At 50.9% G+C, this 23,923-nt stretch overlaps 2 protein-coding genes and 1 pseudogene across 11 annotated transcripts in view; 2 read left to right on the top strand and 1 right to left on the bottom strand.

Annotated features, from left to right (window-relative positions):
* The window catches only part of SAMD8 (sterile alpha motif domain containing 8), a 50,527-nt gene extending 45,977 nt beyond the window's left edge, over positions 1 to 4,550 (bottom strand). For 3 of the 4 annotated variants that reach the window (XM_065922678.1, XM_065922679.1, XM_065922681.1), the window contains exon 1: positions 4,328 to 4,550. In XM_065922678.1, the coding sequence (XP_065778750.1) occupies positions 4,328 to 4,501 (174 nt within the window). In that variant the 5' untranslated portion in view covers positions 4,502 to 4,550. Of the gene's footprint in view, positions 1 to 3,605; positions 3,676 to 4,327 lie in introns of all 4 variants that reach the window. The other variant, XM_065922682.1, reaches the window with a different exon arrangement.
* Positions 1,145 to 2,121, top strand: LOC136158122 (homeobox protein NANOG pseudogene; annotated as a pseudogene).
* Positions 4,551 to 6,212: 1,662 nt separating the features above from the next.
* On the top strand, positions 6,213 to 22,076 carry LOC136159885 (dual specificity protein phosphatase 13B). Of its 7 annotated transcripts, none has more exons than XM_065922672.1 (7): positions 6,213 to 6,394; positions 8,729 to 8,936; positions 11,256 to 11,351; positions 12,456 to 12,550; positions 16,180 to 16,353; positions 17,766 to 17,986; positions 18,700 to 22,076. In XM_065922672.1, exons 1-7 carry the CDS (start codon positions 6,246 to 6,248, stop codon positions 18,900 to 18,902), a joined length of 1,146 nt encoding a protein of 381 aa, XP_065778744.1. In that variant the 5' UTR covers positions 6,213 to 6,245; the 3' UTR covers positions 18,903 to 22,076. The 7 variants fall into 7 exon arrangements, with proteins under 7 accessions (XP_065778744.1, XP_065778743.1, XP_065778746.1 ...); XM_065922671.1 differs by having other exon boundaries at positions 11,256 to 11,450; XM_065922673.1 differs by lacking the exon at positions 6,213 to 6,394 and adding an exon at positions 7,263 to 7,403 and having other exon boundaries at positions 11,256 to 11,450.
* Positions 22,077 to 23,923: the final 1,847 nt, after the last annotated feature.

Genomic DNA, 23,923 nt, shown 5'->3' with positions numbered 1-23,923 from the left:
TTACCAGACAATGAAAAAGGCACCATATAAACACTGAAATGTTCTCAAAGGGTGCCTAAGTTAACCTCCTGATTTCTCAAAGCCAAGAGAAGCACAAACACATAAATAAGAATCACTGTCATGAATAATGGCCATGCTAAATATATCCTACTATTAACACCATAGTATTGCATCAGGCCTAAGAGGTTAAGAATTTTGAAAGAATAACTAGTTAATATGGTCGCTGTTACAAGACAAAATAATAATATTCATTAGAACATCTGTGATTCAACAGTTTCCCCAAAACAATATTCAAATTTCAATTCTAAGAAAAGTCATGAAAATGTCTCTAAATCATCTATGGCAAAGTTTTGAAAAAGCACTGAGGATATAGTGATTAACAAAATAAAAATGCTTACAAGGAATTGTGCAGTATGAAGAGTCTTTGCAGAATGGCCAAGATGCTACTGAAATAAAAAATGATTATCTAAATATATCTGCATGTTCTGCCACTGCAGTCATAATGGCTTATTTGGGAGTAATACATACTGTCTTGCCTAAGAGAAACTGCTCTACCATAAAAATGATTTTATTCACAACTAAGTGGCTGTGAAAACTGTCAAGGCTAATCAAAGACAAAATAACTATTAGGCACGCTAATAGATTAACTGTACAACTTCATCTAAAAGTTTTTCTTTAATTCTGCATTAACATTAAGATGTAATCTTAATAGAGTTATACTTCAGTTCAGCAAATTTTTACATGCCAAGACTTTTATTTAGAGCAAAGTATGAAGACAAGATCTCTAGAGAATCTCAGTTTAGTGAGGGTAAACAAACATAAATAAACAATAGTATACATACTTTCTCAATTGTATTAAAGAAAAAGGAGCTAATGTTTTAACAATAGCTAAAAGCAAGGCTAAGAATTCATCTCTCTTTTGAAGAAATAATTATCAGTCCACTGATCATGTGAAGATATGACATACAGTGTATACACATAAACTAATTTAGTAACCAGCTGCAATAAGTAAATTATCATCTCATTAAGATTAAACTGTCAAGGACTGGTTGGCTCTTATCTCGCAGGTGACTCCTTTCATTCCGTCTTTTTTTTTAAATAAATACTTTCACACCTGGAGATCTTCACCTTTCTCTAAGTTCTTCTACCTAGATTCTTCAGCCTGGACTTTTCCTAGCATCTAGCATCTAGCTCTTAGGCTTTTTCCCATCTTCTTCAACTCAACAACATGAGTGTGGATCCAGCTTGTCCCCAAAGCCTGCTTGGCCCCAAAGCATCCAACTCTAGGGAATCTTCACCCATGCCTGAAGAAAGTTACGCATCCTTGCAAATGTCATCTGCTGACACCCTAGACACAGACACTGTCTCTCCTCTTCCTTCCTCCATGGATCTGCTTATTCAAGACAGTCCTGATTCTTCCACAAGCCCCAGAGTGAAACCACTGCCTCGGTCTGCGGAGGAGAGCACAGAGAAGGAAGAGAACGTCCCGGTCAAGAAACGGAAGATGAGAACAGTGTTCTCACAGACCCAGTTGTGTGTGTTCAATGAGATTTCAGAGGCAGAAATACCTCAGCCTCCAGCAAATGCAAGAACTTTCCAACATCTTGAACCTCAGCTACAAGCAGGTGAAGATCTGGTTCCAGAACCAGAGAATGAAATGTAAGAAATGGCAGAAAAACAACTGGCCAAGGAATAGCAATGGCATGCCTCAGGGCCCAGCAACAGCAGAATACCCGGGTTTCTATTCCTACCACCAGGGGTGTTTTGGTGAACTCTCCTGGAAACCTGCCCATGTGGGGTAACCAGACCTGGAATAACCCCACTTGGACCAACCAGAGCTGGAACAGTCAGTCTTGAAGCAACCACCCCTGGAACAGTCAGGCCCGGTGCCCCCAAGCCTGGAATAACCAGCCTTGGAACAATCAGTTCAACAACTACATGGAGCAGCCCAGGATCCAGCTCCAGCAGAATTCTCCTATCTGTGATCTGGAGGCCACCCTGGGAACTGCTGGGGAAAATTATAACATAATACAGCAAACTGTCAAGTATTTTAGTTCCCAGCAGCAAAACACGGATTTATTCCCAAACTACCCTCTCAACATACAGCCTGAAGATCTGTAATGGCTATTTGTGACGGCTATTGTATGCAATCTTAACCTGAGCAGAGACTGTATATTCTCTAGAATTTTTCTAGTTTTAGAATTCTGTACCGCTTCCCCTTAGGAAGCTGCTTTTCACTATATCTTCTGTGTCAATTTGAGGGAAGGGTAATGAGTCCAATGAGAGGTTTCACAAGCATTGTGCAACATGACAAAACGTGTCTGGCTATAGATAACTCGATTATAGCATTTTGGATATAATATATAATATTTTCGATGCTTTTAGGATCTAGAATCTAACTTCAAGCACAGGGAACAAAAGTACAAAGACGTATGATGAGGATTATTCATATTTTCTGGGATGGGAAGGCTTTACTTGTTAAGAATCTCAGTCCTTAAGATGAAGGGTGCTTTACTGATTTCCTCCACCCCTTATATCTATTTTACTACAGCCCCTAATTTGTTCATCACTCTATTTTTGGAGAACGATGTTTTGTATTTTGCCACATCATAGTAGTACCAGTTTGGCTGGTTTGTTGTTTAAGTACAAATAAATAAAAAATAGCCATTAAAAAAAAAGACTAGACTATTAAGATACCCATTTAGACTAGAAATACTTAATTAAAACTTTGTTTTGAAATGCCAACAACTTTGTAAACCTATAGCTGTACAAAAAGTTGTAAAACAACATATGAGAGGTGGCTAGTCAAACACTTCACCAAACCATGCTATTTAACAATTACAAAAGAAAACCTATTGCAACTAAATATAGATATGGTAATCATTATTTTTCTGGCACAATCATGGTTTTGGTACTATGTCTTCCATACAGTAAAAGGCATCTGTGTACCCACCTATCCCAGTTCTGTTAACTGACAGCTACAAGCATCCTCTATTCTTATTCTACATAACTCTACTAAAAATATTATATATACAATATCTGCAAAGTATTAGTCCTGCAAATCTGTCAAGGGTACCCTTCCAGTTTTCAAGAGAGAACTCCAATTCTGGAGTCATGGGAGAGAGGAAGGTCTGGTAGTCTCCTGGTGTCTGGTGATTTCACAGTTTTATCTACTTTTTTAGGTAGATAAAACCAGACAATTTTAACCCAGGTACTTGCAGTGACCATATTTTAACCCCGTGACCAGTATATGTCAACTCAAGCTATCAAGAGTGAAATCAATCAGTACTGAGTATCTGCAAAATCTAAGTGTCCAAACTCGTTTTGACTGTAGTTTTTTAATAAAGTATTAAATCTGGGTTTTTTTTTAAGATTGCCTAAACTTGTCAGGTATTTAAGACAAAAATTTAAATAAAATACAAACAAAAAAAGAGAAACATGCTATCACTGTTATAAGAAATTCAAAGGATTTATCTTTATATTCAGAATCACTCCTTTCACTATCTTTTCCAAACATCACTTCCTTTTCACTACTTCTCCTAGTCCTTTGGGCAAATCAGGGTTAAATAACACCCTTCTCATCCCAGATTCTTATAAGGACTCACTGTCCACAAACAAGAAAGCTCCATAATCCAAGTATATCACCCGAGAGATCTTCCAATCTATGAAAGACACCTGTGAAAATGTCAAAGCCCTAAATTAGTCCCCAAGGGCTCCTTTTCTGTCTTGACCCCATTTCTCTCTTTCTGGCCTTCAAGACCAGACGACTTGCCACCTGAGAGCCCCTTCCTCTTCAAACCTAAATCCTTCCCCTAATTAGTACCAACCCCTTAGGTCAGCAATCTCGTCAGTCCCACCCCAGTTCCTTCTCTCTCGCCAAGTGGGAACATCGACCCTGGATCGGCTCCTCCGATCCCTCTTCCCACTGCCAAATCGCAGAGCATCTCCCCCTCCGGTCCTACATTCCCGTGGGACCCTTCGGTATTTTCCCCTCACTTTCACCCGGCTTTCCAAAACCTCCATGCCCCTGCCTCTTCAAGGCCACATCTCCCTCAGCCTCCACACCCTCTCGCTTGCCCCTCGGCCTCTACTTACCCCTTAGTCTGGGGCCATCGTCACCCGCCTCGGGCCCTCGGCTCAACAACCTCCATTTCCCTCAGATTCCGTTCTAAAGGGGACTCTCCACGGTCCCTCAACCGTCTCCCAGGGCCCCTCCGAATTCTGTCCATTGCACCCCCACCCGCCTCCATCCCCGACTCCCCCCACTCACCCTTGCTGCACGCGCCCACCCCGAACTCCCCTCTCCTTCACCTCAGCTGCTGCTCACCTCCCTGTTCCGAATCGGGCTCCCCGGACCCGCCTCCGAGTCGGCGTCCGAGCAGCTATCGGAGTCCGGTGCCCTCCGGGCCTCCCGGGAGAGAGACGCCTTAAGGGGTGGGGGCGGAGCCCGGGTAAGCGAGCCGGAGTGGAGGCTGGGGCGGTGGCGGCTGCGCGCAGGCATAGCTGCGGCGCCGCTCCGGCCGCGGTCTTATCCGTGCCGGCAGCTGCTCGAATCCGAACCGGAACTGCTTCGCGAGGCAGGGGCCCATCGGCGGGAGGCGGAGCCCTAGGGTAGGGGTGGGGCCAAAACCGGAAGGGACTCGGGGTTAAAGATGGGCGTGAGGGTAGGGCGGCGACCTGAAACTGATGCAAGGAAACCCGAGAGGGCATGCAAAGGGACCAAATGGTCCAAAGCTGAAGAGATGAGCGATGAGGCGCTGGTACAGGCGGGACGGGGCGGGGCCTATGGGATTAGTAAACTGGGGACAAGAGAGGCTTTTCCTTAATTCCTTTGCAGGGAGCCAGCTCCTCTCCAAGAGCCAACCTCCAGTCATCATTATTACTGTTTATTGCCCCTCTACTCTCTGACTGTCCCTATGCCAGATGCCATATAAATATATCACTTAATCCTTGTTCCACCTCTGCAGGGTATCACGACAGAGAAGGGCCAAGAAACCTTGCCTCAGCTTAGGCAGTTAATATGTGCCGAAGCCAGTATTCCTACTGAAGTCTAACTTCAGAACCTATGCTGTTCTTGCTTTACTGTACTACCCCACCCTGAGGGAAGCCCCCACCTCAGGCCTAGCAGTGGCACAAACCAAGTTCAAAACTGGCCTTGGACCTGGGCTCCAGCCGCCTCATCACCTTGCTTCCTCGGGCGGTGCAAGGCAGGCGTCAGTGACTCTGATGGGAGTGGGGATAGATTCTGGGGTGGACATGAGTGCAGCCTGCTTCCATGGAATCCCCTGGTATGGCCTTTACCCTCAAACCAGACTCAAAGCCAGGTGCAACTGGGAGCCTCCCCACTACAGCTCGCGCCCCCAACAAAGCCTTCATGAAGGCATCCTAGAGTGGGCAAGACATCTCACTTCAGCCTACAAGGAGCTCCGGCAGAAGGACAAATACAGACTTTCTCTGTTTTTGCTGCGAGGACAAAATCCCTTATAGGCAGAGGAATCTCCCTCCCACCCAAAAATATTTTTGATGACATCCTTTCTTTGGCTCTGGTAGAGGGAAACATTCATCTCTTCCTTCTGCCTCTCTGGCACACATGGCCCATTTTAGCTTTCTCTTTTGAGAAATCAGTCATCTTCATAACAGAACTATTGTTCAAACTTTCCCCCACAAATCCTGTGGGCACCCTTTAGATGAGGTCCTCCAGGCCTCCTCTCCACATTTCTCAGACTCTGTAACTCAGGGAACTTCCCCTGAGTCCCATAATCCAGAAGTTCATCCAACAGTCATACAGTTTCCACTTAGTATGTGACCCACCCAAACCTGAAGAACTTTTCCCATCATGCATCCTTGGAGTCAACCACCTCCTCTGGACCCTGGATCTCTACCTTAAACTCAGTCCTCAGAACCAAATAGCCTTATACAGGACTCTAAATCTATTAACATCTACTGTGTGTTAGAGTATCTTTTGTTTCCATTAATCCTTAAAATTCTCCTTACTTGAGAGATGAAGAAACAGGCTGAGAGGTAAAGTGACTTGCAGAGATATATCTGATTCCCTGTGGTCAGGCATTTTCGGGCTAGGGGGTGACTTGGGGAGGAAAAGGTCCTGTTTTCTCTAGAGGCCCCTGTAATTTGCTGAGTCACTTGCTGCTGTCTCACCTGTCCCTGCCAGTCTCTCGGAAGGAGGGATGACACTGGAGAGGCAGAGAGGAGTGACCACAGAGACAGAGGGGTGGGTGGGCCGGCCCATGGCGGAGGCTTCGCTCCCACAGCTGAGGGGAGATGCCGAAGCCACGCCTTGCCCCAGCGTCCTGGAACTGGAGGAGCTCCTGAGGGCAGGGAAGGTTTCTTCCAGCCACGTGGATGAAGTTTGGCCCAACCTTTACATAGGAGATGCGTGAGTGGTAGTTGGCTGAAGGGACGTGGGGGTGAGGACAAGGAGAGACAGTTCTTGGGATCTTTAAAAGAGATGGGGGGTTGGGGTGAGAGAAAGGGCAACTGGTTCTGCTCTGAGTTTCCCAAGCCAGGGACTTTCTCCAGGACCCCTTCGTGCTAGCAACAGTGCAGTGATCAGGTGCAGCCACCAGGGGGAGGAGGGACTTTGCCTGCCTGAAAGAAGGGAACTCCTAGAGATTCCCAGTCTTCTGGCACATTCCGAACAACTGGTGGGTCTTGTTGGGGGAGGGGTGGGGTGCAAAGGACGGGGACTCGTGGTGATTTGGGGGTGATGGGGTGGACTGAGAGCTCCCCTTTCCGGTTCCAGCCTTCTTCCTCTGGACACAGACTGGGTAAGGAAGGCTGACTGGAGGTGAATCAAGGAAGGTGTCACCTTTAAATATTTGCAGATTAGAAGCAGGTATGAGGTAGTGGCCAGGAAGAGCCGGATGTGTGAGGCAGGGCATGGGGCAAGAAGGGAGGTGCAACTGGGTCCTAGGGCTGAAGCAATCCTTTCTTTCCTGTCCTGGCCATGGCGGGGGCGGATTGCCTCAGGAAGCAAAGAGAGGCTAAAGCTACATCCCTGTACTACCAGCTCCCCTACCAGAAAGCTCCTGGGTGGGGCTGTGAGCTGTGAACCTCACAAGTTCCTCTGGCTCCTTCTGGACCCTAATGGATTCATCGCTCTGAAGCAGGGGGACCAAACAACGCCTCCTTCCCAGACCTCATGGCTCCCCTTCCTCCCCTCCCTAGGGCCACAGCAAATAACCGCTTTGAGCTATGGAAGCTGGGCATCACCCACGTGCTGAATGCCGCCCATGGGGGCCTCTACTGTCAGGGCAGCCCTGACTTCTATGGCAGCAGTGTGAGCTACCTGGGGGTGCCAGCCCACGACCTTCCTGAGTTCGACATCAGTGCCTACTTCTCCTCTGCAGCTGACTTCATCCACCGTGCCCTTAGCACGCCTGGGGGTAGGACTTTGCATCTGAACCCCTATCCTACCCAGCTCAGTCATGGGGGGATGTCCAGTTTCCCCTTTAACGTCAGTGCCCTCCCACCCCTAGTTTTTAAAAAGTCGTCATGTTTTTAAAATTCTCTGCTCAGTGTCCCAGCACTTTATCCAGTAGTATTGCTCCACAGACAGGGAAAGGGAGGCCTGAAGTACAAGGTCATGCTCCAAGTTAGGAGCAGCCCTGGGGCTGGAAGCCAGGTCTCCCAAACAATAAAACAGTTCTTTCTCTGCATAACTCAGCCTTGGGAGATTGCCATCTGGTATCTAGATGTCTGATTTCTGCCCCAAAGTACTTTCAAATGGAAAAAAAAAAAAAAAATCTTCTAATACCTGGGGTGCAACAAAGAAGCCTGGGGAAGTTGCTTCGTGTTCATCCTGGGTGAGAGCTATGCCCCTTGCTACCCGACCCCGGATGAGCCAGTGTCCCTCTCTGGACCTCAGTTTCTCATCTGTGTCATGGGAAAAACAAGACTGTGGCTCATAGCACTTTTCAATACCAAGTATCCTGACCTTCATTTTTCGTCACCCATTCATTCATCAACTATTTATTATCTTCTCTGTGCCAGGCATGGAGCTAGATACGGGGACACTAGATACTTGCTTTAAGCAAAGCAGGGTCCCTGGTGGAAAGACATTCAAAATGTGAAGTATTACATCTGAGCACTACTCAGATGAGTAGGTAGAAGTGAAGAGCCATGGGAGCACAGGATGGGGTCCTGGATTCAGAGGATCAGGAATTTGGGGGGAATTCCCTCTACAACAGGATTCACTGGGCCCCATGCATAAAGGATGAGCTGCTTTGTGATTCAAGTGATACCATGAGTAGTCAGGAAGCCGTGTCTCAGTGGAATCCTGACAAATGAGTAGTAGATGTTAGTCAGACTGACAGAAGGGAAAAACTTACAAGTAGTTGAAAGAGCATGTGGGAAGGCTGGAGGCCAGGGACCATGACAGCTTCAAGGGGCTGCAAGTTACCCAGCGTTTCCAGAGCTGAGAGCTGGGGTGAGACAGCCTGCCATGAGGCTGCAGGGTCAGCAGGGCCAGCCCACAGAGGGTCCCAGAAGCCGTGCTGGGGTGTGTGTACCCCATCCCAAGGGTAGGCATAAGAGGTGCTGATATACCCACTTGACAGATTGGGAAATGGAGGCCCATACATGTTGAGTGATTTGCCGAGGGTCACAGAATACACCCAAAGCAGAGCAAGGGAAGGAACCTGGGTCCCCACCTCAGCCACTGGGTGGGCTGGCTGGTGGGAAAGGGTCTTTCAGCAGATGTCTTCCTCAGCCAAGGTCCTGGTGCACTGCGTGGTTGGGGTGAGCCGCTCCGCCACACTGGTCCTGGCCTACCTCATGCTGCGCCAGCAGCTCTCCCTGCGCCAGGCGGTGATCACCGTGAGGGAGCGCCGATGGGTCTTCCCCAACAGAGGTTTCCTCCACCAGCTCTGCCGGCTGGACCAGCAGCTGCGGGGTGCAGGCCGGAGCTGAGGGGCCAGGTGAGGGCTGGGCAGGGCGTGAGGGGCGACGGCTGGGTGCAGTGAGAAGTGAAAGGTCAGGTGAGGGCTGGACAGCTAGAGTAAGGGGTTGGGTGAGGCCTGGCAGGGGACATGAATGAGTGCAATTCAGAGGTTGGATATCAGGGCTGAGCAGGGCTGGAAGAGAGGGTTGAAAGGGGCCTGGCCCATTCCCCAAGCTACTGGGCTGCCCTAACCAATCCTAGGCCTGGCTGAGGCAACTGGATTGTCAGTCCCTCCCCCCACTCCCAGCCCACCCACAGATTCTTCAGAGCCAGAGCAGATGGAAAGGCTGGGAAAGAAAGGGGTGGGAAGCATAAAATGGAAGAGGTGAGGCCTTCCAAACTGGTCCTGGTGCTGACCTGCCCTACCTCCTTGGCCAGAAGCCTGTGGGGTTCACCTGAACCCTACCAAGATAGGAGCACAGTCGGTCCTGTACCTGAGCTGTCTGGCCCTTCCCACACCTCTGCACACCCTCCGCTCAGGTCTGAATCCCAGTCCTTGGTGAAACGTGTGGCTGCAGCTATTGCTCCAAGTTTAGTTAAAAATCATGTCAGTCCTGCGCATCCATTCCCACAATGGAGAAAGGGAACAGGTGCTCCCACCACTGGCCACAACCTCCTCACACAAGCCCTGGTTGATACAAAGTTCTCCTGTCACCACGCCCTTCAGTTCTTTGCCTTGGACTCAGCACTCCACTCTCTACCTTCATACCCCACCCAATGTGATCTCATAGAGGACCCTCCGTAACCTCCCTCCCTCTCTGATTCTGGGGACCCCATAGGACATAAAGCCTTCCTGAAGTCTATCCATTTACCTTCTGCCTCCTCCCGTTCCATGTTCAGTGCATCTGGAGCAAAATCCCTCAGTCCTTAAGCTGCATAAAAGGGACAGATCCCCAGTATCTCCCCGGGCCAAGCCACCTCCCTCCTGCTAGAGGCCCCAGTGTCCCCAGCTGCCCAGTAGAAGGAGCTTGGCTCCCGCAGCAGCAATGGTGCATCTCAGGCTCCCAGCCCACAAATGGTTGCCAAGGTGCTGCTGTAATTTCTTTGGCATTAGCTCTGTGTTTTCTTCCTGCTCAACTGAGAGGAGGCAGGGGTGTCCCTTCCTGGGGGTGGAGAGGCTGTGGGGGCCCCAGATTGAGAGGCAGCTGCAGAATGCCCCCTGTCCTTCTTCTCCCACCATGCCCATGTTGGGGCTGTCCCTTTCTGGCTCCAACAGCTCATCTTCCTTATATTCACATCCCCACTGAGGGCCATCTGAGGGAAGGTTAAGCCTCCAGAGATGCTCTCCACTTCCCCTATCCCACCTCCAGCTCCTGCTACCCATACTGTTCCTTCCTTCATCTCTCCTCAATCCTGACTTCAGCTGTGCCCCACCACCCACTGGCTCAGAAGGGCTGCCAGCTGGCAGTGGGACACTGTCCTGAGCTCTTCTGGGAGTTAGGAGAGTAGCAGCTTTCTCCTCCTGCCAGAGCCTCTCTGGGGCATGAATGAATCTCCCCCTGGCCACCACCCATAAGAGCTGCTTTTGTCTCTGCATGCATAACCAGCCTGGCCAAGGGGGAGCACGTGAGCAATATGAACCCCTTCCCATGTGCTGTTAGGAGGATGAGCATCTTGGGGTTGGGAATTGGGGCAAGAAGGTGGTCTCGGTTAGTTTGAGGGTGAATGCCATGAAAGAAAATAAGCATTATAGCTGGGGTTGGGATTAGGCCTAAGGCGAAGCTGGGTGGGAAACTGTTGTGGGGAGTTCTGCAGGTGTGGGAGCCAAGAGGAGGATGGAAAGAGCATCTTCCCATCTTACTCATTCCTCTAGGCAGGTTTTGGGAACTGGGACAACAGCACATCTCTGATCATGCCCAGTCACCCCACTTCCTCAGCCTGGGGCCTTAAATCCTCTGACTTCAGACCTCCGCATCTTTCTTTTCAGGCAGCTGGCTTTGGGGGAGTCAGTTGGGCTATAGCCTTGCACAGTTCCTGGGGCTACATCCACAAAATAGTCTGTGAAGCTGGGGCCCCAAGAGCTGTGCAGTGAGCAACCTGTGTGACTGTACACAGCAGTCCTAGGGCTGAAGACTCTGAGGTGAGGGGGCTTTGGGGAGAGGTCATCTCTCTTCATGAGCCTTGGGCCCCAAACTTGCCTCTTTATCTCTCTTGGCACCCATAACCCACTTGATCTTAACAGAGGCTCAAGGCAAAAGCAGGTTTAGCTGGCAGCTCTTGTCCCTGCCCTGGTGAGTCCCAGCCAATCTGAGCCTCGGTTTACCTGCCTGTAACATGGAGTTCATTTCTCCCCCAGAGCTGGGCCTTACTCCCTGCTACGGGGCTCTGCCACTTTGCCCTGGCCCTGCTGGTGCTGCTGGAGGTCGTGGCCCAGGAGGATACCCAGAAGATGGTAAGGGCCCAGTGCGGGGCCCCCCCTAGAGCCTGCAACTCCATCCTCTTCCTCCTGCTGTGTGCACTCCCTCTCAGCCACGGCCTCCAGTTCTCACAGGTGGGAAGGGGCTGCCCTCTCAGCCAGGCCCTGAGGACTCCTCTCCCAGGGGTTTTAAGTTCCCCGAGGAGCGGGGGACATGGGAGTGGGAGGGGCAGGTCTAAGTGTTCCTGATAGCCTGTGGCCACAGCTGCCTCCATCAGCCCTCCCCAGGGCTCAGAGAGCTGCAGTAAGGGCTGAGCCCAGCTTGCTGGAGCTCAGGCTTCAGAGACCCAGAGGAGGCGTGGCTGCAGGTAATTAATCATCTGTGTGGTGGTCATCTGGGGGTGTGAGTGGAGAAGAGTACTGAAGCATGGGTATATGAGGAGGGACTCTGAAGGGTGGAGAGTATTCTTAATAGACCCAAATCCAAGGTCTCTTAACTGAGCCGTCAGCCTTGGAAGGGACTTTAAAGGGACGGTGAGGTCTACTCCAGGAATGTCTTCTGGTGGAGGGAGGAACTTCGCAGAGAACAGGGTGGCTTCCAGACGCATGGTTTCTGACTGTAGGCTGGGCCTGTTCCAAAGACCTGCTCTGAACTCCACTTATATCTCTTCTGTCTTTCTACCCACATTTCCCTCAGCCTGATCTTCTGGCTCTTAATCCTGGGCCAGTCCTATAATCTTTGGCTCCCAGCAAGGGGCCCTTGGGCCTGGGTTCTGATGTCCGCAGTGCTGCCAGCTGGGATGTGATTTGGTTATTCTCTTCCCCACTCTCTCCCATGGGGATGCCATCTCGCTTTAACTTTCTGCCCATACTCCACGTGCTCCCCATAAAGACCAACAGGCCTTCCCAAATGGCTTATTCCGTCTCCCTTCTTCCTGCCCCACAACCCACATCCACATCCCCACACGCCACAGGCAGACCCCCTTGCTGGACTGCCTCTACGCCCAGCAGGGCCAGGTGCCTGCTGGGCTTGGCACGGACCGTGCCGGAGACCCGTGGGTGAGTTGGGAGTGGCAGGGGGAGGCCAGAGGAGGGGAGCAGCGCATCATGCTTTATAATTAAACTCCAATCAAAAAATAGAAACAGCATCAAGTGTGCAGAGACAGGCGTCTGGAAGCTGGGAGCAAAAAGTGCCTGTCAGAGAAGACCACAGCCTGGGCCAAATACCCCCACAGGTGGGTGAGTGCCCCTACTCTGGGGGCTGCAGAGCATGCTGGGTAAAGAGGGCCGGGACACCTGTGCCTGTGTGTGCCGGGGTGGGGGAGGCGGCTGCACTGCATTAGCGGAGAGACTGGGCCGGAGATAGAGGCACAGATGAAGCCTAGTAATCAGATCAACCTGGGCTTGAATCCTGGCTCCTGTGCTTATTGGCTGTGTGACCTTGGGCATAGAGCTTAATCTTTCTGAGCCTTAGTTTCCTCATCTGTAAAAATGGCAATGGTAAATGTAATCGGCCTCATAAGGGTGCTGTGAGAATTCAGTGAGAAAAATGTAAGCCTTTAGCTCTGTCTGATACAAAGCATATCCTGAGTTAGTGGTAAATATAATAACCATTACTGGACAGAGAAAGAAAAATTAAGGAACCCAAAGAGATAAGAGACCAAGTCTCACTGTCCTGTGGGATATGACTGAGGCTTCAAAGGGTAAGAGTGATGATAATAAGAGTAAGATGCACCATTTATTGGACATCTACCAGGAGGCAGGCCCTGGGGAGGTGCCCTAATGCCTCATGGCATTCTCACAGCAGCTCCACTAAGAAAACTGGCTCAGAGAAGACCACACAGATCCCAGCTCCAGACCTGAGAACTTGGCCCAGGTCTGCCCTTCTCCAAGGCCAGCACGCAGAGTACAGGGTCACAGGCAGCTCACCACTGGCCGCCCGCCTGCCACCCTCCCCAAGGCTTCCTTCGCCAGATTCTTCACTTGTCCTGCCGTGAGCTCTCTGGCCCCACCTCGCCTGTGGCCCCATGTGGTCTGCCTGGAGGAGGAGGAGAGAGTGAGCAGGAGGGAAGACCAGGAGGGGGTGGACGGCAGACGGCTGCTCCCCTGCCCTGTGCAAGCCTGAGCCTTGGTCTGAGGCTGCGGCATGTGGGGTGGTGTGCTGGGAGGTTGTTGGGGAGCATGAGGTCCTGTGGGGGGGGGGGGGTGGAGACAGAGGCACCGGCAACAGCAACGTAGAGGGGACGAGAGGCACAAAGGCAGAAAACAGGCGTCTGAACTTGTAAACAGCAGCAGCTCAAGAGCAGGAAGAGCGCTGCCCACAGAGGCAGCTGCTCCGCTTAGGGGGAGACACAGGAAGGAGGCAGGAGCGGCACCAGGGGGAGTGGGGCGAAGAGCCAGGCAGAGCCGATCCCTGCTGGACGCCGGGCCCATGTCTACAGCCACGTCACCCTGAATGCGCGCGATCCCGTCTGGACATCGGGCCCAGCTTTCACCCTGCTGTGGCCGAGAAGATGCAGGAGGAGGGGTCAGGCAGGACTCTCAGTCTAGATCTGGGGATGGCAGAAGACTTCCCTTCTGTGGGTATGCCCAGAGCTCTAAGGATGAGTTGCTGGGTGGAGGCTGGGCCTGACTCTGGCTGACAAGGTGGGCTGGACCCTCACAGGATAGAGCACACACGTAGAGGGTATATCCATGAGCATCGGGTGTGAAGTCCAAGGTGGGGCCTAACAATACGTACCCCTAAGTTCAAGGAAAAGGCCCCCTTCTCCAGACCTGGGCCTAGGCCCTGAGGAGGCTGAGGCTGGGCTGTGGCCTAGCAGCTCCCATCCCCGACCCCTCTGCTGGCTCCTCCATCTCCTAGGAGCCTCCAGGAGGAGCAGGGACAAGTTTTGTCTCAGCAGGAGTTTGCCGGTGCGGCATGGCTGAGCTGCAAGACACCCACTGGACACTGGGTGGCGGCCTTACCCCACACCAAGCTCAGAGGCCTGCAGCTGCGCCCGCAAGGCTTCCCAAAGCCCCATCTCACCCCACCTGGGACTCCTGCAGCCCCAGCTGGTAGCTCCAGACCCGTGTGGCTGTTGACCTCTCCCCACTCAACAATATACACTTTGCTCTACCCTGTAGTTTCTGCAAACCCAGCCACTCCTCTCTCAGATCAGATCAGACCTTCCAGAGACTCCTTAAAGCAGGCAAGGCCAGTATCTTTAAAATGAGGAAAAGAAATCATGGCCTAGACAGGAGCTAAGGCTTGCTCTTGACCTCAGAATGAGCTGTGGTTAAGCTCTCTGCACTCTTTCTAAAGTTCTTCTCCCACCACTTCACGTAGTCTCCCATCTCCCTGGGGAGTTCCAGGGCCAAGAGCCCTTAATCCCAAAGAGATACCAAGCAGAGAGGGGTCCGGAGGTGTGGAAGGACGGCACTTCAGTCCACAGTGGCCTGGGTCTGCTCTCAGGCCCCACCCCCACCGGTTCCAAGGGGAGGACCTGGAATTCTAGCCGCTTCACAGCATTTGTGTTCCAGGCGGAACCTGCCCCAGCCCCGTTCTGCTCATGTGCTGGGTCCTGTCCCTGCATCCACTCCCCCACTCCTGGCCCCAGGCCATGCCATAGGTAGGTGGCAGGCCACTCAGCCTGCCCTGAGAGGTCACAGTGGAGGATGAAAGGTAAAGCCGGGTCTTCGCTTCCGCCCTGCCCTCCCACTGCCCGCTGGGTGAGCCTGGCCAAGCCAGTGGCCTCCTGGGTGCCCATTTCTCTTCCTGGTCCTGGCACCGCCTACCACAGAGCAAAGAAGTTCTTCCCAGTTTGTACCTTCCCTAGTTACTGGTTGAAGGGGCCAGGGCCGGTTGGCCGAGAGAGGCACTCCTTCCCAGCCCAGCACCAGACCCAGGTTCTGGTGCCACTGACATCCCAGCTCTGCAGGGTCTCGGACCCCCTCAGCCAGCTGACTCCTGACACGAGCCACCCCACCGGGGTGAGGCCTGACCTGCAACACTGGCCTGAGTCACAGGGGTAAGGAGGAAAATCCCAGGGCCTACAGGCAGACACGGAACAGCTATAGCAGGCTCCCCTGGAGAGAAAGATGGGTTAGCAACTACTCTGGAGACGTCAAAGTGGGTAACGCGAAGGCTGGGGGATGGAACTGAAGGCACACAGAATGGGACTGAAACCCTAGCCTTGCTCCTTAGTGACCATACAGCTTTGAGCATCACTTAACAGATTATTCTCTCTGACCTTCAGCTGCCTCCTATGTAAAATAGGGACCTTCCATGAATGAGGCCCCAGCGCCCAAGAGGCATCAGCGCATTCAGCAGGGAAGTGCCAACAAGGGTCAGTTCATAGTCCAGGCTCCTCACTCCAGAGATGGGCTCTGACCTTCAAGCACCTGAAAGTGGGAAGGGATGGGAGCCTAAGGACCAGCCCTAGAAGCAACAGAGAAACGGGGCTTGAGATGAGCTGCCTGGGTGTGGGGGTCTAAGTGCCTTCTGCGGGCCACAGCCATCTGGAGTTCTTGTCCTTAGAAACTCCCAAGTAACCGGAGACATAAGGGGTGGGGTCTGCACTGGACTAGTTGCTACAAACAGGGAGCTTTGAGGGCCCCTTGGACAAACTTTCCAAGAGAGGGTAGGGGAGAGGGCGTCCTGGCTCCACAGTGGTGACAAGGGGTGGGCTCCCTGGTTTCCTGTGGAAAGGGTCTAGGCCTCAGCCCCAGTCGAGCTAGTTAATAACCTCATCTGAAATAACTGAGGCCCTTCTGAAGCATCCCAGTGGCACCCGGGCACTGCACCATGCCTGGGCCTCCATGTCAGCTGGACCTACCCGTGGGGAGCTTGCCACTTGCCACTGCAGTGTCCACTCTGTTCCAGGATGGACTCATTGGAGAAGCAGGACCTCCGGAGGCCCAAGATCCATGGGTCAGTCCGGGTGTCCCCCTACCAGCCACCCACGCTGGCCTCGCTGCAGCGCTTACTATGGGTCCGTCGGGCTGCCATGTTGAACCACATCAACGAAGTCTGGCCCAACCTCTTCCTGGGAGATGCGTAAGTACGATCCATGGTGGAGGGTGGGGGTAGCAGAAGGGGACCCTCTCCCGGAGTCTGTAAGGAGCAGAGTTGGCACCCTCTTTGCCTCCGACCATCTCTTTCCACATATTTATTTCCTTTTACACTGTTACTACTTTGCAGAACTAGAACATATCCAAGAAAGTGCACAAATTCTGTTTCGCCCCCCAGGTCAAGAAATAAGACATTACTTGTGCCCTGGAAGCCTCCACTGAACCCTTCTCAGTATAACCTTTTCCCCTATAGATAACCACTGAGTACTGAAATAGTTATTTCCTTGCTTTTCTTTACAGTTTCACCACTTGTGTTAGTTTTGCCTATCCTTTAAAGTGATAGGAATAGAGTCATGTTGTGTATTTTGTACCTGGCATCACTTGCTCAAAATTGGGAGATGCTTGCAATATATGTAGCATACAATTCATTGCTATATATTATTCATTTGCATGTAAATATCACAGTTTATCCATTCCATTTAAGTTGTTTCCACTTTGGGGCTATTATAAACAGAAATTCTAACAGCATTCTAGTACATGTACCCTGGGAACCACATGTGTTTCTCTAGGATATATATATAGAGAGAGAGTGTGCAATGTGAGTCATTTTCCCTAAAAGTTGTCTTAAAATTTAGAACATATGGATGAATATATGTGGCTGTTATAAGTTTTCCTTAATATTTAGAAAATACAGATCAATATCTTATTAACATATGGCCAAATATGTATCTCCCCTACATGCACAGATAACCAGTTGTAAAATCCTTGTTGACTTTTAAAAAAAAATGCATATACACATACATACATAAATGCTTTTTCACAGTTCTTTTTTTAACAAAAATGGTATCACTTTATAATCTCATTTTGTAATCTGCTTTATATAGGAAAGTTTTTAAATGGAACTGCACAACATACTTTAAAAGCACTTTTAAATGACATTCTGTTTTGTTATCCTGTACTTTTCATAGGTTCTCAGCATAGTACCAACACCTTTTCTTGTTCACCTGCATCTATCCGCCACATGTTAGTGGTGGTGCAGTGTTTCATTCAGTCAATCTCCTCTTATAGGCTATTTAGTGACTCTCCCCACCTCCTACTTTTTCTCTATCTTAAATATCACTAGATACAGTTTACATTTGTCTGTGAGCACATTTGGAATTCTTTTAAGTTCCTAGGAGGCTGGGGCAAGTGTATGTTTTTGAGGCTTCTAATGCATGTGGCTGAATTGCCCTCCAGAAAAGTTGGCCTGAGTGAAATGGAGCCCCTTCACCCAGACCAGTTCACTGATTCCAGGCTCTACCCTTGGGAGAGGTCAGCAGAGGAGGCCAAGGGGTGAATTCCAGCGCAGCCGGGGCAGACTCAGTGAGCTCTACCCCACCTCCTCCCGTGCCCCTTCAGGTACGCAGCCCGGGACAAGAACAAGCTGACCCAGCTGGGCATCACCCATGTTGTGAATGTCGCCGCAGGCAAGTTTCAGGTGGACACAGGTGCCAAGTTCTACCGCGGAATGCCCTTGGAGTACTATGGCATCGAGGCTGATGACAACCCCTTCTTTGACCTCAGTGTCTACTTTCTGCCTGTTGCTCGATACATCCGAAGTGCCCTCAGTGTTCCCCAAGGTCAGCTGCTGGGGAAGGAATGGGAATGGAGAGGGGTGCAGGCGGGATCTGGGGCTATCCACTTTTCCAATACGTGGAAGGTGGGGTCCTTTAGCCACCCTCTCACCCCAGGGGGCTCACTACTCACATTTAGTGAGCAGTCCCTTCAGGGGGGAACCTCACCCTTGAAACTAACGATCATAGATATAACTAAGGTCCAGTGTGGTCATCAGGGTAACCATACCTCTCAGTAAGAGGCCAGGTGTTGGGCGGAAGGTCCAAGACCTAGCAAGGGCTCTCGAGTGGGTTCCTCTAAGATGAGGCCTTGGTGTAGAGCTGCAGGGGCAGGGGAGAGGGCAGGACTGAGGACAGGGAGGTAGGTGGACACCCCCGTAACCTGATGCAAACCCAGGGGACTCCAGGAGTGCTGACCCTCACCATGCCAAAGTTGCAAAGGAAGCACCTGGAGCAGGAGAAGGGCCTCCCAGCTGCTAACCTTAGCCCTGCCACTAGCATACTATGTGACCTTGAGCGAGTCCCTTTCCCCTGCCACTAGCATGCTATGTGACCTTGAGCAAGTCCCTTTCCTCTTGGGCCTCAGCTGGGCCACATGACACTGGGGACAGTGTCAGTATCCCAGGATGCTGGGACAGGTGGGCAGGAGCATCTCTGATTCCCTCTGGGGCAGGCGGTGTGAGGACGGGTACCTGATGCTAGGCTGGGTCTCCCCACAGGCCGTGTGCTGGTACACTGTGCCATGGGGGTGAGCCGCTCTGCCACAGTTGTCCTGGCCTTCCTCATGATCTGCGAGAACATGACGCTGGTGGAGGCCATCCAGACAGTGCAGGCCCACCGCGATATCTGCCCCAACTCAGGCTTCCTCCGGCAGCTCCAGGTCCTGGACAACCGACTGGGGCGGGAGACGGGCCGGCTCTGACCTGATGGGCAGCCAGGAATCCTGACCCTCTGGCCGGCATGGCCCACCTAACCAGCCTGGACCTGGGGGCCTTGTTTCTGGTGACCTTGAGATGTAAATAGCAAGTGGGGGCTTAGCTGAGGCAGAAGCAGGGAGAGATGGTGGTGACCTTTAGCAGGTGGATTTTCCCTGACCCAATCCAAAGATTCTTTATGCAAAAAAGAGTTCAGTCTGTCTCTATAATAAAAGGTTCCTCATAATAAAGACTTCATCTTCTGGTGGTTTGTGGGGCAGTGGCTCGCTCCTAGGATGATCATGAGGTTCCAGAAAGCTAGACAACCTATGATGGCAGTCTAGAGACAGAGTCTGAGTCCACTGTCTGAATAAAGACCAAAGTTTGGAGGCATCACCATCCTTCACATGCCTGCCCTGTATCAAAAACTGACTGTCAAAACATGCTGTGCACAAACATGCTGGTATCTCCTGAATCCAGTCAGTCTTTTCATCTTCATTCTGCTTTCAAAAGCACTGACCGAAATCACAGAAACCTAATAGAGGCATTAAACAAGAGGGTAGGAGACACGCCCAAATTCTTGGTGAAGGATGGTTATATGATAGGGCAACATTGGCTTTGAGTTTCTTACTTCTTGTGCCCTAATAAAATAAAACAGTGCAAAAAGCCCCCAAGTTCCTCATCTGCACGTGAGGTATTTATGAGGATTAGATGGGCTGGCTTTCCTTTCACCTCTCTGCCGGTTCCTATGTAGCGCTTCCCTCATCCAGCGGACCCTTGCTGAATGTCAAGGTCTCTTGAGAGCTCTGGCCTCTGTGTCTTCTCTCCGTGTTCTCACTCCTTGGGGGAGGGGGGAGAGGTCCTCTGGCTCCCACAGCCTCAGTTCACATCTCTAGGCTGATGACTCTCAGACCCCTATGGCGGCCCAATTTTCTTTTCTGAGCTCAAAAACCTCAGTATACTACTGGCCACCTTCATTTGAATACTGCCCTTGAGTTATCAAACTGAACTTTTCATCACCTCCCACCCGGACCCATTCCTCTTCCTAGTTCTTATTTTAGTGAAGGGTTCTGACAGGCATTATCACCCAAGCCTGTGGTGGGTGTCACCCTGGACTCCTGCCTTTCTTAAAGTTGGCCTACCAATTCCACCTCCTAAAGCAAGCTCGGATCTGCTCATTTAGCTTCATCTTTGCCGACTACCCAAATTCAAGCCACCTCACCTGGCTTCCTGCTCAGCCCCTGATGGTCTCTCTGCCTCTAGCCTTGCCCCTCCCAATCTCCACGCAGGCCCCAGACATCTTACTAAACTGAAAATCTGATCATGTCACTCTAACACTTACAGCTCCCAAAGACAGACAGCTTGACAAAGTATAAAGATTCATTTTCTGAGAACTTCTCATGTCTCCAGACATTTCTCTTCTAATTCTGTTCCCATACATGCTGTGTAATTAAGAAATGCTAAATCCACCTGCACTTTCCAGAAATGTTCCACTCTCTTACCTCTTGGTACTTTATACATGCTTCAGGTTACAGTGCCTGAATGCACATCCTCACACATTTTCACTGGGGTCTCTTTGAGATGTCTCAGTTTAGATGTCACTTCTGGGGATCCCCCTGGACCCTGCAAGCCTCAGTGAAGTGTTCTTCCTCAAGCTACCAAAATGTCCATCCACACCTTGTGTATCACCTGTCATCTGAGTTATAAGTGCCTGGTGCTCTGTCATCCTTTTCCAGCTGGTAGTCTCTCACCAGGCTTTCTCTGGGCTCAAGGACCCCAAGACTCCCACCCTCTCTCCTGTAACCCTACCTTCAGGGAGAGTTCTGTGTTACTGTGCCCTCTCTACAGGGTCCACCAGGGGGAGTGGATCCCCACCTGGCCCCAGGACTGGGCCTGCCTCCACAGCGGACCTCCTCTCCTCCCAGCTCCACCTGCCACGGCATCTCACCATTTGGTCACCGTGACACCCTCTTCCGAGCTCATCTTGTCTCCTTGGGCCACCTCTGACCTCTCTCTTTGCTCCCCTGCCAAGGCTTTCTGGGGACAGCCATACCCTCTCCTGGGGGCTTAAGGAGTCTATATCCTTCTCTACCATCTGCTCTATTTCCAGAGGGCAAGTCCTTTTCCTTTGTTGCAAATCAAAAAAAGGGTCACCTCTGACCAAATCAGTAGACCTAGTTCCAAGTCACAGTGCTCAACTCAGGGAGCTGAGCACAAGATGTGTTTTAGGACCTACTCACTCCTGCAATTTATAAACTGTACAAATATATACAGCCCTCTCTGGGTCATAGAGATTTAATATCCCCATTTTACAGATGAACAAACTTAGGCTCAGAGAAGCTAAAATGAGGCTGGATATTGCCTACTGGATCCAGGATCTCTGGGTTCTGGCCGCGAAGGACAGGTGCTGCCCAGAAGCTCCCCATTCTCCTCCCTGCAGCACTTGCTCCTAGTCCCAGCTGGCTGCCTCAGGTGCTCTCTGGGCCTCTTCCAAAAGGTAAACACATGTCCCAGCAGAAGTCTGTGCCCAGCCAGGCAGGATGGAGAACTCGGCTTTTCCCTTGGGTTAGTGAGGCCTATAATTCTCCAGAGCAGACAAAGCAAATCCTCACCCCGTAGCCCAGCCTGCCCACCCCCAATTCCCTGGATCCCCTTGCTCTGCCTGACAGCTCAGCCCTTGTTGCTATTTCCTGCTCATGCATGGTCAGCAGGATCCAAAATAGTGGCTCCAGAAACCAGCCTCTAAATCAACATCCGGGTCTATAACTGTGGGCAGCTGGCCCTTGCTAGCTGGGTGGAGCACCTTGAATCTGGAACAGAGCCCTACCCGGGGCCTGGGGCGTTCGTTTCAGCAGGTTACCTTCTTGGGGCTCTAAGGGTTGGACTCAGATTCTGGGGATACGGGGGGAAGAAGGCAGGAAAAGCCAAACATGCCCCAGAGCACCCAAGGAAACAGAGGCTGAGCTCCAGACTGGCACCTCCACCAGGAAGCCTTCCTGCCTGCCACGCTTGGCCCAGGAAGTCTGCAATGATACATCTGCTCCTCTTGTTCTATGGAGCAGGCTCATGAAAGAAATGAGGTATTGTTAAGACCACGAACTTGGACCATGGTTGTATAAGAAGTTAACATTAGAGGAAGCTGCATGAAGGGTAGCTAAGAAATGTTTCTGCTATCTTTATAACTTCTGTACATCTAAAATTATTTCAAAATAAAAAGTTTTCACAGTTTGTTGACAAGTACTGATTGCTTTGTGTATGCCAGGTACTATGCTGAGTATATTAGATACATTATATATCTTTTGTTTTTTCAGTTTCATCATAATGTTTTATTTCTTTAGGGAAAAAAACAGAAATCAAATATGGCTTCCCCTATATCTCAGTTGGTAAAGAATGTGCCTGCAATGCAGGAGATCTGGGTTCGATCCCTGGGTTGGGAAGATCCCCTGGAGAAAGAAATGGCAACCGACTCCAGTATCCTTTCCTGGAAAATCTCATAGGCAGAGGAGCCTGGCGGGCTGTAGTCCACGGGGTCGCAAAGGGTTGGGCACGACGGAGCGACTAACACTTCACTTCATTTCAAATACGGCAAAATGTTAAAATTTGACAGTACTGAGTTGTGGGAGTTTAGATACCTAGTTTTTCTTTTTTTGGTATTTTAAACTATTTCCTAGTTAAAAAATATAAATTGACTAAAGTTTTAAAATGAGAAACAACCTATTCTCTATATTTAGCTTTTGAAACCCATCAGCAAATGGTTTTAGGAAATATTCTGAATTTAAATGATGCTGTTATTATTTGCTTTGAAAAAGTGAAAGTCATTCAGTCCATGGAATTCTGTGTTGGTCTTTAGTGACTTGCTTGCCAATGGAACTTGGGGCAGAAGTGGTATATTCTGGGACTTCTAAGACTGGGTCATAAGGTGCCTCACAAACTTCTGCCTGGAGCTCTTGTAACACTCTCTTTGGGAGCCCTAAGCCACCCCACAAGACATCTGACTCCCCCCAAGGCCATGAGGCTGGAGCAGCCATGTATAGGTGAACTTGTTGACTGGCCCTGCTGAGTCCAGCCTTCCAGCCGGGACCCTAGACCTTACAGTGACCTCCTTTTGGACCCTTCAGATCAGCACACCTGCCAACTGAATACCATTTGGGATAGGTGTCAGTGCCATGTGGAACAGAACAGTCCACTTGAACCTGCCTGACTTAAGGACCCACAAAATCATGAGATAAAACAAAATGCTCTCAAGCCACGAACACTTGGGATAGTTTTTTATACATCAACGGGTTAACAGCAGCAGAGCCAGTCTAAGCAGAAGTCCCAGTTGTTAACCACTAAATCAGCCTCTGGAGGAACAGGTGAATAAAAAAAGGACAGAGCAGTCACATCAATCCACCCAGGTGCTGGGTGCATGAAGGCAACATCACAGTACGGGGGAGGACAGATGACAGTAAAGCCCTGGCTTCTCTCTGCCAAGAGCCCCACTGGAGACCAGAGGATGGTTAGAGGCCCAGGGGGAATGCTGGTGGTAAAGGCTTTGGGGTGGGCCAGGTGGGGAGGCTACCAGGAATGGAACATTCCCCCTCCTCTCCCAAGCTCTGTCCTAAGCTCCAGCTGCCTAACGTCCAGGCAAACACACTCCTGCTGACTTCCTGGCCCCCAGGAGGCCCCTGTGGGTCTGCTGGCCTCTGGTTCACAGCCTGGCCTTGACACCTGCCTCCTCCACTTCCTCCCCAGGGCAGCTACAGTATGAACTCTGTAGCCACTGGGGCCTTGGGGAAACCTGGTTTGAGGAAAACTCAAAGGGAAATACCCCACCCCACTGCTAGCTACCCTGCTCCCCCGCCCCTGGCAGGCAGGAGGAATGGGCTACCCGTGTTCTCCCTTTCCCCAGATCACTCAGTTCTTCTCAGGTTATGCCCCCAGGTTTCTGCACGAATCTCTCTATCCATGCCCTTTGAGCCATCTGGTGTCTGGTTAGCCTGGCCCTCCCTCCTTGGGAGTTGCTAGAATCTCCCCTCTTCTGAGATTT

Source organism: Muntiacus reevesi, chromosome 2 (genome assembly GCF_963930625.1).
Source record: "Muntiacus reevesi chromosome 2, mMunRee1.1, whole genome shotgun sequence".
Taxonomy (NCBI): domain Eukaryota; kingdom Metazoa; phylum Chordata; class Mammalia; order Artiodactyla; family Cervidae; genus Muntiacus; species Muntiacus reevesi.
The sequence above is the reverse complement of the archived record's forward strand: the minus strand, read 5'-3'. Positions and strand labels throughout refer to the sequence as shown.